We start from the raw sequence: 17,863 nt of genomic DNA on the forward strand, positions 1-17,863 counted from the left end.
ATCGTAGTACTACTAGAGTATTTTAATTTATTTAACAAAATACCGGCATTTGGTGTCTCTGTATCGACACAATATCACACCACAATCCTATCACGTAGCGATTTTTTCCCCTGACCCCTGACATCTACTACCTAGAAAATTAGGTTAGCTTAGCAAAACTTGTCCCAGTATGATGGTAAAACAGAACATGCAGACAGACAGAGCACCTCTTACACACAAGACAAGTTGTCCACATTTTTTCAAGAAAGAATTTAAATGATTGTGTCTGTTTTTACTTTATCTGTTTTTGTACACTGAACACATGAAAGAAATAACACAACAGAAACAAAAGCAGACTGAAACACAACCACCACTCTGTGACCATTACTGGATCTTTTTTATTTATATCAATATAAATGATGCTTCAACACTAGAGTTCAAGTGCCTCTTAGTTTATGCTTTTTTTGTCTTGGCATTCTCGCTCATCTCTAAATCGCAGATGTTTTGTTTCATTTTCCACTATTCAATAAAAGCACAGACTGTTTTAACACAAGTCTTCTCTTGGTAAAAATTCAGGAAGCATTGATTGAGTGCTTCCAGCAGACAGTGAACTTAGATCTCTGACGCCAGACAGCACAGAAATGTTTGCTGGGTAGCTCAAAAGAACCAAAAAATGCAACTGATTGGGACACAAGATGCTTTAACAGCAAGTGTAAGTGTCTGGAACCCTACCTGCCAGTCAGTGCATGAAAAAAAAACCCAAAAGTGTCTAATAAAAGTATAAACTAAGAACCACAGAGCCATTACATGTTTTGGTGTGAGAGCTAAAGAGAGCAGGCAACAGGATGTCAGTCCTCTGCAAACCAGCACGATCTCCAGATGCTTTTAACCACAACAAGTCGGTTACCCAGTCACAAAGCCTCAAACAGAGCCAAGAATAAATCATACATGAATCATCCATTACTCAGTTTTCCCCTGTATTTCTATTCACCATCACAAGGTTCAAAGTAAAAAGAAGGTCAAAGGTTAGACAGTGAAAAAGGATAAAGTGGGAGAGGAACATTTGAATCCTTTAACGCTGAGAGAAGCTTTTGTTTTTCTTTGAGACGGTCAGAGGATATGCCTGAGGCTCTAGTCAGGGAGTTTCACTTCCTCAGCAATGACCTCATGATTACATCACTTCCACGGCATCGCAAAGATGAGCAATGCTCATGATCTAAACAACCACAAGATGTTTTTCTTTAGCGTTTAAAGCCACACAGCAGGGGAGAGAATCAGAAGGAAAATGAATAAAGAGACTCTGTCTTAGTCAAACTGAGACTTGGCAATGGAGTACTGAAGTGGCTGAACTATGCTTCTTTTATTTTTCATGTGATGATGTAGAAACTCAAGACATGAAAGGTCAAACAGCAGTGTGACGGCTGCTGTTGGGCTAATGAAAAGGCAAAGATCTAATAATAATGACAGTAAAAAATATAGATTAGGCAATAATAATGACTGCAGGAGCAGCATGGGACGGTAGCAGTGTTACGACAGTGTCCATGTTCAAAAAGTCTTGACAGGAATAAGACAAGAAGCAAAAAAAGTACAGTACAGGTTTCCATATTTCCTGTCATATATACATATATACTGTTAAACTGATGGATGCTCAGTATTAATCACTGATAAAGTTTCAAATGACGAGGTTGGTGCGTGTACAAGTAATCCCTGTGAGCCAAAACCTCAGCCTTCAGCCTCTCGCTCTTTATGATATAAAAGAGAGCGGATATCCTAATATGGTCATCTCAGGCTTGTACCCTAGCTGGGAGCAGAGTAGCCCCACCCACATGCTATTTAAACCTTCTGTTTGTGAGGTGCAGCCAATGAAAAGAAAATTGGTTTAAAGCAGGAGGTTTTTAGTCAAATGATGAACTGAGGGGCTGGATCAAGGCTTGTGCAAAGTGACTCTGGTGCAGTCCAGAAAAAAATATGGAAGCATAACAGGTCATCTTTAAAGATTTATTTTATTAAAACTGGTTTTAATAAAATAATGGTTAATAAAATGGTTCTTTGATCTGAACACAGTGGAGCATTTAGCAGCTAAAGAGAACTTTTTTTTAACCTCCAGAGTTGGAGGAAACCAAACTCTAAGCAAAAACAGTGCATACTGCTAATGCAAAAACTAAGCAAGCAACTAAAGATGAACATGTTAACCATTTATGAGCTGCTAATGTTGTTTTCGTGTTGTTGTTGTATTGTTTGCGGTTTTACAGAACTGTTTGTGTTGACTGTGTTGTTTTATTTACATGGAAGCGGACACTGCTTCCATTTGTGAAAGTGTAAACAGGTTATAAAGAAATCTGGGATACACCCAAATCAAAGTGAAGATAATCCCAGACAATCAGACAATCAGTCGTTTATGACAGAGACAAGTGAAACAAGGCAGAAGAAGGAAACAAATCAGGATCAACGACGAGTCTCACGGCCGCTGATATCATGTCTGTATATCACATAGAGTTTTCTTTATTTAGCTTTTCCTGTCACTACACTCCTACTCTGCTCTCTTAGTTTCAGCTACTCACTGGGAACTTTCTTGCAGTTTGTAGTATAAAGTCAAAGCTGAGAAAATCATTTTGTTGTGGAAACCTCTGTTGGAAACATCAACCCAACACAAGCATATATAGACCCCAGCTGCCCCACCACCACGCTCTTGTTTTGGACTCATAAAGTAGGGCATAACTTTGACTGGCTGACTCACGTTGGCCTGGCAGCACAGCGAATGTGATGACGGACCAAGTTTAATCTCAGCTGAGGTCCGCTTTTGGTGCGAGTTTGGCCCGGTAACAGCAGGTCAACAAAGGACACCCATTTGTACAAGAGCTTCATTTCGCCTTAAGTATTAAAATTGGCTAAAATTGACCCTTTGCATAAATTAAATAAGCAGCCGTTTGAATACAATTCCAGCAGTTTTTGAGCAAGAGTACCTCATGTGTGAGTGATTCTGGTGTGTAAAGTGTAAATATTAGCTGGATTTCTTAGTCTTCAAAGATAACCAGACTGCATACGCTTGGGGTTTGAGCTGGAGGGATAAGATAATTGGTATACTTCAGCATTTTTTAAATCCATAATAAATGAATGAATGAGTATTTAAAATCCTGCACTACAAGATTGGTGCTACACGAGCTAACGATGAAAAACTGACACATATACGGTTGTAAATCAGTAAAAATGGAAACCAGCTAAAACAGCAGGATGCATATGTGGTTGTAAAATTCATGGATCTTTTAATTTTTAATGCACTTTTTGCATCCCTTCTAAAACAACTGCTGTAATATCTGAGCCAACAATACTTAACTGAATGAATCCTTCATCTTATAAATGACATGAACATGAGTGAATGAAATCATCAGGAAGAAGGTGCTGCAGCATCAACGCTTTGCTTCAAAAACATCAGCTGTTTAGTGATTTCTGAGAAAAAACAACAAGCCTGAGGACAAAAGATGCCTCACTGAGGCCACAAAGCCTCTACGTGATTTACTGCAGCTCTGAGCATCAGGCACATCAAACAAAATGCTGAAACTCAAAGTTGAAGGCTAGAAGAAAACCCGTCCGCTATTCGTTTTCTGCAGCCTTCGGCAGGTCTTCCTTTTCCACTTAACTGAAGGGCTTTTCAAGGATCTTTTCAGTGAATAGAAAAACACAATGAGCTCCTAGCTGGAGTGCCAGGGCTCGCAGTGGGTAACGGAAGAAGCGGTGCGGTGTTACGAAACTGTAGGAGGCTGCGGAGATAATCAATCGACTGGTGCAGCAGGAAAAAGCTGCAGTTTGACTGGTTTAACGCTGCAGTTCCAAAATAATCACGCGGAGAGCAGAAAAACCCAAGAAACAAAGGGAAACACTTGACAAACCTCATGATCGTGGCTTCTCACAAAATCAAAAACAAAGATAATGTCTGGTGATCATTGAAAGGCAAAGATGGCTGCCCACATACATGTGTTTTTATTATCATCTGCAGTCTTACAGCATGCGCCATCACATCATCTGCACTCTGATATTAGAGCCTGTGGGTCCTTTCACAGGGACGTTACACGGTGATGGACACGTGTGTGTTTATATGTGCGTGTTTGCTAAAGTGAGTATGAAGCGGAGCCACAACAGGGCTGTTATCTCCACACACACTTCAAAGCAGGAGAGAGGAGCTGCATCTGCTAGTGATTTCCCCGAGGTCCAAATCGCACATCCACAAATGCATCCAGGATATGTTGCAAAGCAGCATGGGTAAAATACAGGATACAGCTGAATGAGATTTTTATCTAAAATAAAACAAGACATATGTTATTTGAAGGGATTGAGCAGATTAGGTTTCCTTTGCAGCACATGAAGCGAAATATAACTGCCCACCCCCTAAAAAAAAAACTACTCTTTGGCATCAGAAATGAATCTGGCTCCATTAATATAGATTTATTAAATGTTAATAGACAGTCCCGGTGCCCAAGGCAGTTTTTTCTGCCTTGGGCACCTCTGAGTTCACTGAAAAGGCCCCGAGGACACAATCAATACTGTAGGCTCCTTCTCATACATCAAAGGGAGTCTTCAGAGTATTTAGGCTACATTGAAGTGCAGAGCAGCGCTGAGAGGAAAGGCTAATTTCAACTGAAACTAGGGTAAGGTATCAAAGCTCAATACTGCTTTAGTGTTTTATTTTGAAAATTGAGGAGACATATAAAAGGAGTTACTACTCTTTGGAAAGTCATTTCCATTTTTTAATGTTAATTTTGACTTTTTTTTTTTTTTACCCGTGTTATTTCTTTTCCATGTATCTTTGGACAACATTTAAAATCTAACAAAAAAAGCAAAAAATGTGTGAAATTGTTATTCATCAAAGGGAGGTTTCTAAAAAGGTACAGTTTTAATACAACTGAGAAAAGTTCAGCGAAACTATCTGGCTTAGCTCTTTTGATTGTTTTCTGAGTTGCAGAGTAAAGAAAAATTCATGAAATTTTAACAATCAATAATCTACAGAAAAATAATTATGTCTTTTCAGACATATATCCAGCCACAAGAGCCCACTTTATGGCCTTCTCCTATGTTGCTAAGTTGGAAAACAATATCCCTGTGTCACTCCCTGAGGTCTAAGTCATGATTTGTGCCAACTCCAGCACTAGCTCTGCCTCTAGGCAATCAGCATGTGTAATTTTTATTTTAATTAACTTTTTTAGTAGCTTTGAAATCCAAGAACAAAACAATAATTGTCAAGTGTTTTCTGTCTGTGAGGTGCCCACACTTGAAAAAGACCAGACTTTGAATTTCACTCAAATTTATTTCTGACCAGTTTCAGGATCATGCAGTCAATAAGGTAGTTAGATAGCTAGGTAGATAGTTAAATAGGTGAAAAACCTTTGAACACAAAGATAAAGAACATTTCATTAATCATTCAGTTAAATTAAATGCATTATACAGAATACAAATAAAATAACATAAATATATACACTTCAGTAAAGCCATTTAACATTGGTTTTTTTTAAAATCACAGAACTGAGTAATTTCAAACAACGAAGATGAAATAAACTGTGGTTTTCAAATATACAAAGTGTGTCTACCTTGCAATGTACACTTTACATAAACAATTACATTTTTAAAGTATACATTTTAGAGTTTGCAAATATTTTTAATAGAAACTTTTAACTAAGGATTTTCTTTTACAAAGAATTATTTTCCTTAAATTAAACCAAACATATTTACACTAGTTTTAAGATTTAACCAAGGATTTGGGATAGCTATTTTTAGTATTAATTAACATAAATATGTGGGAAACACTATCTACATAAACAATTTGTTCAAACTTAAACATTCCTTAATATCAATATAATTTCCTAAACTTAAATGCAGTAACTATTTCCCAAATGCATAAATACACACAATTGAGCTTCCATAGGTCCCAAACATATAAGCAGCAAATATGAGTCCAAGAGCTTACCGATAGCCCGTCTAGTTCAAAGTCTTCCTCACAGTGCAAAGTGAATTGTGCCTTGTTTGCTGTCCTCTCAGTATGTCGCACACGGGTCAAATGACTGCTGCATGCATTTTAAGGCTTACTAGGCACGCCCGCCCTTGATTGCTCTAATTCAGCTCACCTGGCAGAGCGGTACACACCAGGCCGTGCTTAGTTGTAGATTGCACACAAGGTCCAATCAGCAGCAGCACAGAGCAGGTAGTGGGCAGGAGGAGGAAGAGAAGAGTAACAGCCACACCTACTAGGTCAGCGCGACAATAATCATTCTGAATGCTCTTTTCCAAAATATGGGGTTGGTGTTAGGATTGCCAACTGTGATAACTTAGGGCTCACAGGGTTAATCCACTGGACTTGGGTAGCAGATCACTGGGTTGTTTTGTTGTCTGACAAGACAAAAAAAAGTCTCAAGGAGCCAGTTGAGATGGTTGGGATGTCTGCTAGGATTTCTAATGGCACCTCCTAGTTGAGGCGTTTCAGGCATGTCCTACTGGACAACACCCTGGAGGAGACGCAGGAATGCTGAGAGATCATACCTCTCTGCTGACTTTGGAAGAGGGAGGTCTGGCCTTAGACTGCTGCCACCATAACCCAGACCCAGATAAGTGTAAGAAGATGGATGGATGGATGGATGGATGGACAGAAACCCATTCACAGAAGCAGTTATGTTTTCTATGCTGATGGTGCATTCCTGAATAAGTTGGAAGTCATGAGTTCCCAGTTGGAAGTTATTTGTGAAACGCCCCCTCAACTTGGATTTCCCACTCTAAAGCTGGAGCAGACCAACATACCCTGAGTTAGCAAACCAAAATGGCGGCACTGAACGTACACAGTAGTAAAACTGTAAACTTTTAATCAGTACTGCCACTGTTGTGTATTTTTTACTCAATAAATAAGCCATATGCATAGCACTGATCACGTATATATCTATTAATGTGCTTTTTAAGTGCAAAAAATAAGTATTATGCTGTATTGCGATACCTGAACGGCTCTGACTTTGCTAAAAACCAAAACAAAGTCTGATTTTGATAGCTTTCTCTGAACTGGGGAGTGGCGTTCTGACATCTGCGTTCTGAGGCATCTGGAAAGCAGCATACACTTTTAAGATTAGGCTTAAATTTTTTTGATAAAACATATAGTTAGGGTTGTGTCAGGTGACCCTGAATCCACCCTTAGTTACACTGTAATAGGCCTAGGCTGCTTGGGGCTTACCATGATGCATGAGTATTTCTTCTTCACTCACCTTTTTCACTCACTATGTTTTATAAACCACTCTGCATTTTATCATTAGTTATTAATAATCTCTGACTCTCTTCCATAGTGTATCGGGGTAGATGGACGCCCCTCCCTGAGCCTGGTTCTGCCAGAAGTTTCTTCATGTTAAAAGGGCGATTTTCCTTCCCACTGTTGCCAAGTGCTTACTCATAATATGTGATTTGATTGTTGTGTTTTCTCTGTAGTATTGTAAGGTCTTTACCTTACAATATGAAGTTCCTCTAAGCAACTGTTGCTATGATATTTAAAAAACTGAATCTCGAATCAGAGAGCAAGCCCCTCCAGAATCAGGGCGGGGCTGCTAGTTTTGGGATAAGGGCAAAGAGAAAAGAGAGCAAGGGGAGACAGGAAAGAGAGACTTGGGAAGTCCCCCATCAGCCTGAGCCTATGGCAACATAGCTAAGGGATGGGTCTTACGTTTTATTTATCTACATGGGTTAGTTGTAACAACTACTGGTAGAAATCTGAGTGCTCATACATTAAGTTAGAACATATAAATTAAGCATATGTTTTCTTCTATTTCCTCCCACATTAGCTCTAAAATAGTCACAGATGTATACAGAAGTGTAGGTGTTGCTACCTCGTTGACTCTAATCTAAATGTGATATGACAGCCTCCTTTATGACTAACCCTGCCTCACACGTTCTCTAAAAGGATTATGCTGCAAAACGGATTATTAATATCAATGACCCATTCATGGATTCTGCTTTTTTGAATGCCGGGTACGGATGGAAACATGACTAATCTGTGCATAAGCTCTCAGGAACCTGCTTCCCTCTCCTTCTTCATAGTCAGGAGCAGAAAGGAGCATTTCCTCTGCTTTCCCGAGTGACGGCTGTGATTTATAGCATCTGGTCACTAGGATGCTGACGTGGACAGCAGGGGTTAGCGCTCCTGTTAGTCTCCTCCTTCCATCCTTCCTTCCTTCCGTTCTTCTTCAAGGAGACGATCAAGCCACAACAACACTCCTAAACGTCGGCTCCCAGTCCAGTTTCCCAGAGTCATCCTAGCCGTTGCCCTCCACACGCATCCCTCCCACCTGCAGTTACAAGCGTTCAAGCCCCCGGGCCATAAATGAGACACAGTTGGCAGAGCTGTGAGAACTTGAGCCCCGTCTGGATGCCAGAGATGAGAGGAGCTTTGTCCTCTGGGGTTGTTTTTCTACTCCCAGTGAAATAACTGAGCTCTGTATTAATGCAGATATTAAACAATATAAACTGTAATGAATAGACACGGACCATAAAAAAAATTGAGTGGGTAGTTGCACTGCTACTCCTGTAAACCCTCATTGTTATGGAGCATATACTCTTTACAATGATAACAGATTTACCCCCAAAATATTATTAATCAATTAATCGCCCCGTGCGTGGGGCTGCACGGCGTCAGCGTGATAGCACGATTAGCTCGTTAACGCGTTAGTGCTGTGCAGACCCATGCACAGGGCGATCCGCGCTAACTGAGATTTGCTGCGTTAATGTGGTTATGGCCTTAACGTCGTTTTAACGATATTAACGCTGACAGCACTAGTAATTATATGCAACTAAATTCACATACTGTAGGATCTAGTTCCACTGTAGCAATCATAGCAAGCTAGGAAGCCAGACAGGCTAATGTTTGTAGCTTATGTTAGCTGTGTGACAAAGGTTTACCACTCCACACAGCAGCAACTGTTTATGGTCTTGATAAGATTAAAGGGTTATTGCAAAAACCTTGATTTTCTGTTGCTTATTGATTTTGTATAGCTTTATAGTAAATGTGATTTTTGACTTGTTGCTCAGAGAAAACAAACACAATTTTTTATTATTTTTGGACTAATAAAAGTCTTTTTCACCACTGCATATCATTAACGCTTGTCTTCTCTGTCTTGCAGTTTGTGTTTTGTTCTGATTGTTGTTTGTGATCTCTCTAAGTTTTTTTTTTCTATCAGTAAAGACAAATGGCTGCCCCTACCTGAGCCTGTCTCGACTGGAGGTCTCTCATTTAAGAGGTCTCTCCTCTTAAAGGGGAGTTCTTCCTCCCCATAGTTCCTAGGTCCTGCTCATTTTCTGATTGTGTAGTAAAGTAATGTCTTTACTTCACAATTTAAACCTCTTTCAAACAAGAATGGTTACTTTATAAATAAAACTAAATTTAAATTTAATTCAATTACACTTTATTTACAACCTGGAAACTGAACACAAGGGTTTTTTCTTTGCTAAATTAACTGATGGAGGATAGAGGCAAATCTAAAGCCGGCAGTGAAAGGTTTCTAGGCTGAAATCTACATTTCCAGGCTGCCTGCGATCTTGAAAGCGTTCCAAGAACATAACGTCAGCATGACTGGGAAAGCTCACAGTGCCACAGGGAGTCCACGTCTCATGATTACTTCCACAGAGGAGCATTTAACACCAAACAGAGACGCTCACTACTGTTAAACAGGGGGTGAAAAAGTCAACGTGATGGCACTGCAGATATCAGGAAAGAAGAGGTTTAAAACTAGGTAGGAAGGAGTTGCAGCATGTACAGTGTGAACTCCTTTAGAAAGACGTTGCACAAAAAGTGAATTGACTCGTTGCAGGAAACTGGTGCCACTCCTATTGTGAGCCACAAACAGAGAGTCTTTGAACATGTCATGTCTTGGAGAGGCTTAGCTTGACTCCAGCACTCCCTGGGTAAGCGAAGGAGTCTGGTAGCGGTGATTCATTTCCCCCAAACTAGCATTTTCTCTGAAACACCAGCAGGCACAGAAACAAGGCTCTGATATATGGCGTAATGTCCCTGGCTGACTGGTTTTACTGTAGATGGGGAATGACGGGCAGATGAGGTCAGGAGGGGTAAGGAGGGCTGTGCAGGGTGGTGGTTTTTAGGGATTTGGATGGTCCACATGCATTAGGGGCTAAACCAAAGGTCTGCCAACCTCAGACCTGAATAAACCACTTTGATAAGGGATTACAATCCCCTCTCCCAGCCCTGCAGGCGCACCAGGCCGCCATAAACAAACAATCCCCGGCAGGCTTTTCTTTTGGCTTTTTCTTTGTGCAAGAATGAGACTCCCATCTCTCAGATAGAAGTCAGAGAGAAAGAATGTTTCTGTTTATCTAACGCCCCTGCCTTTTTCGGTGTCTAACATTCCTGATAAACGTCACATGCTGGTCAACCCTGCTGCGTGCGGCGGTCTCTGCAAAGGGCCTGGAACCAAAACACTCTTTGTTTTCCATCTTAGATAACACACTGATGGGTGAATTTGCTCCAGAACAATAGTTCAAAACAACGCACGTATGATGTCCAAAAGAAAAGGCACCAAACAGCTACTTAAAAGTTGTCAACCATGGGAACAACACACACACACACACACACTGTGACCCCAGGATTTCAGGAATGTAACTATAAGAAATCAACAACCATTTTCATGCACATGTCTGCTCAATAAGGGGCTCATATTCCTCTTCAAACAAACACCCACACATCCAGGGAGCGAGCACCATGCCTTTGCGGTGATAAAGAGCTGCTGCGGCAGACGTTCCTTCCCTCCATCCATCTAGAGCTCTCCACATTGAGTGGAAAATGGGGGTGGGCTGCCAATGAACAGAAAGTCACCTACTGCCAGTGAGCACTGGTCATGGGCAAATATATGATAGTGGTGTGCAGCATAAGGCTCATCCTAAGTACTTTTATATCTTAAAAGCACATAGGCTGGATGAATTATTCATGTGTTTATAGTGCGTGGGGTTGTTGCTTACATAAATCAAAACTGCACAAAAAATGAGTAAAGAAAAATAACTTAAATCTCTCCTGAGAGCTTCTCAGTCTACTGAAAAAATGTGTAGAACACATTTAATACAGCACAAAAGAGTCATGGTGAGATAAGCCTAATTAAAATACCTTTTTTTCTGGATTTTTAAGCAAAAATCGGCAACCTAATCGATTATGTTCATTGATAACTGGCATCAATATGAATGTACAGTAAACGATACAGCTGATTCCAACTGCTTGTTATAAACATATGCCAGTAAAAAGCTCAGATGTGTGAGAAATTCTGCAGCATCCAGTATCCGGGGTGCTCTTGAGCATGACACTGAGTTCCCGTTCGATTATTTACTTATTTTCTGTTTGAGCTGCATGCATTCACCTGCACCGTCTCTCTCCTGTGAGACTGTACACTATACATTTTTGTTATATATCTGCGTGGGGCATTTTTCACCCAGTGCACCGCTACTGACTTGTTTGGTAATGAAGACCACAGCTCAGTGCAGCATTTCCCGGATCTCTGCTGGTCAGGACCCGCCTGTTGGCGTGGCCGGACAAACACATCTCCTCTTTTAAGATGTCAGAGGGAGACATCTGATAGGCTGCACTGCTTCAGCTGTTGAGTTTACATTTTATCCATGTCTTTAGACGGGAAACCACGCTTCATATACAGGGATTATAATTATAATCATAATAACATTTTTTTTTAATTTACATAACATTAATGTAATGAATAATCAGATTGCACCCTACTGCCACCCTTTATTCTAACCCCATTTTCCTTATGCTGACTGTAAAATACTCACTTTTGTCTGTTAGTGTCAGCTTCTCCTCGAAATTATGTCCGAGGTCCTTATAATCCATTGTTTCCATTCAGGCGGATCGCAGACCCTTTCCAGTTGCTGTCATTCCTCAGAGTCGCACAAGTACAGGAGATGAAACTCCCAAACACGCCCTTTGTAAAATCCAAGCCGAGTAGAAGGGAAAAGTGGCCAAAAAATCTATGGAAATAAAAGCGGATCCGGCTGGAAAACAGCGCCGAGTCTCTGAAGTGATAAAATGTTACCGGGTGTGTTTTAAAAGCAGAGACTCGGTTCAGTCCAGAGAGCCTGTGGGTCTCTGCTGGAAAATCTACAGTGTGAGAATAAAAAGCTATAGGTAAGTTAGACATAGGAAGGAAAGATTTCCGGTCAGGATTTTCAAAATAAAACATCATTGATCAACGCTTTACTTCAGTGGCATTTCAGTTTTCCAAAATTCATTATTATGCGACTTAGGTGGTAGAGTAGTCATCTACCAATCAAAGAGGGTTAGATCTCCGGCTAATCCAGTCTGCAGGTTGAAGTATCCTTATACAATGAACCCCGAGATTCCCCTTTACAGTGTGTGTGCAAACATTAGATACAGATGCAACTATTTGAAATATTTGACAAGATGCTTAGATATAGAAACAAGCACTTTTATATGTGTGTGATTGTCTGGTTAGATGAATGAGGTTTACAGTAAAATGTCCTTTAAGTTAGAGAAGTAGAGAAGTGCTATATAAACTGTAATGTAAATGTGATGACCATGGAAGCTTGTTTCTGCCACTGAAAAAAGAAAACACATTTTATTTTTTGGTCTAATGAGTATACATAGATAGATGGGTTCTTTTGGTTCCATGGTCCCAGTATATTAAAATCCAGACTATGGCTCAAGTTAACATTTTCAGAATATCTATGTACTTCTTTATAGTCAGAGTAAGCAAAACATTTGGAGGGTGTTTCTAACTGCAGGTTGTTATGTGTTGGTAGTTAGTTAGTTAGTAGTAACTAAGATGCCAGATACGATAGTGAACAAACAGGAAATACATTTCTTACAGCAGGTAAAAAGTTATTGGGTTTATTTTCTTTTTGATTATTTAGTGTGGGGGTTCTTTTGCATATTTTTAATTTGTTTTTTGCTTTTTGTTTTTTTGTTCTTACTGGTTTTTTTTGTGTTGTTATTTTTATGGTTTAATTTCCAGCCAGGGTATTATTACAATCAATAATGATCAATAAGGCAAATCCAGTGAGGATCTTACAACTAGTGATTAAAAAACATTTTTAAAAATCCTCTTTTTCCGATTATTATTATTAGTGTTGTATACTTTCAATTACTTTGAAACCTACAGTTATTTTTTGAGCCCTTAAACTTTTATTTATGTTTGTAACAGACGTTTTAAAAATGTCCTAATTCGTTTAATTTAATTTTTTAATTTAATTTAATCTCATCTTTCCAACTATAAAAAGCTTAAAGATTTTTATTTTGAAGGCAGGATTGTGTCATTTCCTGTTATTTCCTCTCCGCATTGCTCTGACTTACCCTCGTTGGCAGCGAAAAACCGCATGCCGGACAACTGGACTGTACCATCTACTTAGCGAGTGTAAAAAATACGCCACAGAAGAGCCAATACTTCACGAAAGAAGTCTTCTGAAGGTCAAACTTCACATTTACAATAATTTCTCTTTGGTTTTATCCGCAGACACACGACATTAGTGTCCCCTTAACTGTCGGAGCCGCTGAATGGTCCGACCCATCAGATGACTCCTCAGCAGCTCAAAACGTCTTGCTGCGGGATGGGCTGTCATAACAACACACTGTCGGTGTAATTACAGCAATTAGCATCATGTTAATTAAGCATTTGTAACAGTGAAAAGCTTTATTTTCTTTAAACATCGTGATATCTTTATAAGCGTACATTATTTAAGCATATATGTCTGCAAGAAAACAGTATCCAATAGAGATTACACTTAAAAACAGGTTTAAAAAAAAAGTACCAAAGCAATCTTAAAGTTACCAATAAACATGAACATACAAAATAATACAAACATGCAGAGCACTACATATTGCACACCCGCTGTTTCAATCATATCTCCCCTGTTTAAAAGATGACAGGGACTTATCTGCTGCTAATTAACAATTAATGTGACCTCCCTGTCACTGCAGGAGGCCAGTGATCCAGGCTGAAAAAAAGAAAACAGAAAGAAAACAAACCAAACATTATAGCAGTAGCAGTATAATAAAAAAAAAGTTTGGAAAATGTGGGGAATTTTCACTTGAGCACGTCTCAGAAGAGGAACCTATCTGGCTTATGTCAGGCTGAAGATAAGCGTCATACATTTTTTTAAAAAGAGGAGCTTTGTAAATAGTCTGATTAGAAAAAGCCTTCTCCTTTTTTTGCTCATTTGGCTTAACAATTAAGATTGAGGTCATCATTATATGTCGCTTCAGGCTGCAGGACATGATGGATGGAAGTGATAGGAAATATAATACAGAGACACACAAACATCCTCCTAATGCACATCTGAGGTTCTTTTCAGAGCTGGACACATTATCCAACATGGTGACAGAGCACATACTGGCGTACTAAAGGGCCAAATGTATGTGAGCATTACCGGAGAGATAAAATATGCATGACCCACTTAGCTAGGTGAAGACACTCAGGACTCTAAACCCTGATGCTGCTGATGTAGCTACAGATTCAATATCCAGGTCATTCACTCAGGTTTGTGTAGCTTTTTATGTCTGGGGGAAAGTATTTGGCTCTTTCGTGATTTCTTAATTTTTTGCATACTTGTCATACTTGTTGTTGGCATACATGTTTTTTAACTTTTTTCCCTAAAAAACATAATTTAAAAACTGCATTTTGTATTTAGTCAGGTTACCTTGTTATCTTCTTATGTTATCAGGTTAAACTAGAAAATGTGACAAATGTGAGGACAGAAGAGGAAGATGACAGAGGATGTGTAAATGATGTGCTAAGTTATCTGGTTAATGTAATGTTCTTTGAAAGTAGATTAAACTGTTTTTGTTCTTTATCTTCGTTGTGTTTTTGTTTAAAGGCTGTGTGAGAATACTGGACATAAAAACATTAAAACTAAGACATTTTGAGCATTTTATATGTGGACAGCAGGTAACTGCAAACATCTGTGCAGTCTTACTATGTTTGAGAGCCTGCAGCGCACCTCGCCTGTTATCAAAGTAAAACATATTAATGAGGTGTTGTAGCTGCTCAGATTTGCTTTGATCATTGCAAACACAACACTAACTATTACTAAAGCGCTGTGTAACTACTGCAAATGTCTGTCTTTAGTAGCCCTATAAATAATATCAACAGACAAACACACACGTAAAGAAAATCCTGATGCTTCTCCCTCATTCTGAATCCTCTATCTCAGCCCATGTTGTGGTTTCCGTGATCACTGTTTGGTTTGGTCAATAATTTGGATGCATAAGCTGACGTTGCTCTTTTGCATCACTTTCCAAATTCCACTTGGATGTATGTGATCAGCTGACAACACAGGTTAGCTGACCTCACACCCTTTCCAACGCAGTATGAATCAATTTTGGGAGTTGTTTTGACGTGAGTCAGCTTTCCACTCCTGCACGGCTACATCAGACTTTAGTTTTTAAAGCCTGATAACAAACCTAAGGAAGAAATCCCATCAGCGTGCAGGGTGGTGCTAACTTGTCAGAGTTGGCCATCAGAGAAAAGGTTTAGTTATACTCATGTTTAAGGCTCTTTTTTTTTTTTACCCTAGGCACTCATTCCTGCTCAGTGTACTCCATGTGTGTCACAGTAAAACCACACATAAAATGTCGCCATTTTGGCATTTTAAAACCAGATGTGTAGAGAGGGGGGCAGGTTTGACAGCAGAAGTCATTAAACAAGGATCATACCATGGGTAATACAGTTTTGTGACTCCTGGAATAACCAACATGTACATAGTTTTTACAGTATGACCCAGCATAAGTGACTGAGGCTATAAATTCATCAGGAAAGCTTTTAAATAAGGTCAAAACGATACATGTGAGGTCCCACAGACTTCCTCAGGAATCAATCCCTGGGGGCCATTTTAAGAAGAATGCAGTTTTAAGGCATTTGTGTGCTTTTATATATATTTTTTTTAGATATACAAGGACACATATCTATATTTATATTTTGTGGCACAAGACTGGGTGAATGACCCAAACTGTCGTCCTTAAAGCCTCGCCAGTGCGACTAAAAATCTAAATAAAATGGACTAACAGGCCCGTCGTCTTCTCATGTTATGATTCTGAACAACTCTATAAATACACTATGTGCCTTTAAACATTTTACGCAGGCCCATGAAATTACAGCAAAACAAAATGTGCCTGCAATCCACTGGTGTACTGCCAAGCAGCAGACATAAGCACAACATGACACAATTAGCTGTTCAGTCTGGTGCAGAAAGCAGTGCTGTACCCTGTCTCGTTGTTCCTAGAGCCAAATCTAACCTTTACCTTTAATATTTGAAGCCACTGGAGCGTTGTTCTGAACCATATTAGGTGTGCTGCGTCATAATCAGCATTTAAAACGGAGCTAAAAACACTCCTGTTTAGATGTTTAGATGAGCCTTTTAGTGGCCTAGTTCCTGATCCTACATTAGCATTTTATTCAATTTCTGCTTCTTCTATTGATTTTAATTCTGAGGTTTCATCATTTTAATGGTCTACTGTTGATCTTAGTCATTATGTAATTTCATTTCTGCTTCTTTTGTTGCTTTTTTAAGTTAATAACTGGTTTTCATTTGTCTGTTACTGATTTTTTGCTCATTCTGTGGTAGCTTATGCTTTTTGGGTGAAATGTGCTTTTTATATGTGCTTGCTTTGCTAGGTAAAACACCTGGTAAGTGCACTTAAACTAAAGAAAAGATCAGTGAGCAAATTCAAATTCAGTGTGCCTACAGCAATGTTCTATAGCAATTCTCTTTCTCACTGAGCCTTTCTTCGAGAGAGCGCATGTCCACACTCGCCTGCACCTGACGGGGAAGTGGCGAGGTTCAAAGAGAGTCCCATACACCCACAAAGGCATGTTGTTAATGACCCGTCCGGGACAACACCACAAAAGCGCTACAAATCAAGCATTTGCCTGGATACTCCCTGTGCATTTTACCCGAGTGGGAGAGGACCTTCATGTCAGCAAAAGCAGAGTTTTAAATTGCTTTTCTCATTGTATAACCACAAGAACACAATGCTTTGGTTTTACAGGGCGAGTGCACATATTTGGAAAGCACACTGCTGAAGTCAGAGTCTGAATATAACTACAGCTGCCACAATGTGGGTGTCAAGCATGTCTGCAGTTGGTGGGGAAAAAATCTCCAACTGATTTCCTTGCGAGCAGATGACACTGAGGTCTGGAGTGGATCGCATCTTCTGAGTGTGCAGATGGAAATAAGCATGAGGTTTCCATAACAGCTCTGAGACAAAATGTTTTTCACGTCGCAGTCAGGGGGCAGATTTGTCTCCATGAAATTAATTTTCACATTAACAGCTGCATCTGCTGAACACAAAATGCCACGTCAAAGTTTGGAAGGATGTCTCAGACTGAATGCTTTGGAAAACACAGGGCGTTAGATGAGATGAGTAATAACACTTCATGTTTATGTCAATAATGAAGCTACATGTAGTTAGCTCAGCAGAAAACCTGGAAACAGACATCTCTGATTGCCACTTCATTTCTTTAAAGCCTTTTCAAATTGTTTCCAATATTTATGCCGAGTTAAGGATCCAGAACAAGGACGAAGCATCACCTATGAGGATGCTATGGACAAAGTTGCTGGTAGGAGTGGATGTGACAATTTGGAATCCACCCCCTGAAATAGCCAAAGTAAATACCAACATTTTATCACTACTTAATCAGCAGTCCCCCAAACACCTGTGAACAATATGTGCATGCTTTTGTAAGATTTTAAAGACTTAACTTTAAAGCAAAAATTTTTCAGCTATTTTGCTTTTGGTTTAATTCTGTTTATCTGCAGGTTTTTTTCTTGTCATATCAGTTAAACCAGCCATTCCCCTACCTTCAAGCCTTAATAAAGTCCAAACTTTTTTCATTTACCAGTCTGTAAA

At 39.5% G+C, this 17,863-nt stretch overlaps 1 protein-coding gene across 11 annotated transcripts in view; it reads right to left on the reverse strand.

Moving 5' to 3' along the window:
- LOC135932838 (MAP7 domain-containing protein 1-like) overlaps window positions 1-12,094 on the reverse strand; it is a 52,712-nt gene extending 40,618 nt beyond the window's left edge. For all 11 annotated transcript variants that reach the window (XM_065470537.1, XM_065470535.1, XM_065470531.1 and 8 more), the window contains exon 1: window positions 11,776-12,094. In XM_065470537.1, coding sequence (XP_065326609.1) covers window positions 11,776-11,842 — 67 coding nt within the window. In that variant the 5' untranslated portion in view covers window positions 11,843-12,094. The remainder of the gene's footprint in view (window positions 1-11,775) is intronic.
- Window positions 12,095-17,863: the final 5,769 nt, after the last annotated feature.

The sequence above is a fragment of the Pelmatolapia mariae genome, linkage group LG22 (genome assembly GCF_036321145.2).
Source record: "Pelmatolapia mariae isolate MD_Pm_ZW linkage group LG22, Pm_UMD_F_2, whole genome shotgun sequence".
In the NCBI taxonomy this organism is placed as follows: domain Eukaryota; kingdom Metazoa; phylum Chordata; class Actinopteri; order Cichliformes; family Cichlidae; genus Pelmatolapia; species Pelmatolapia mariae.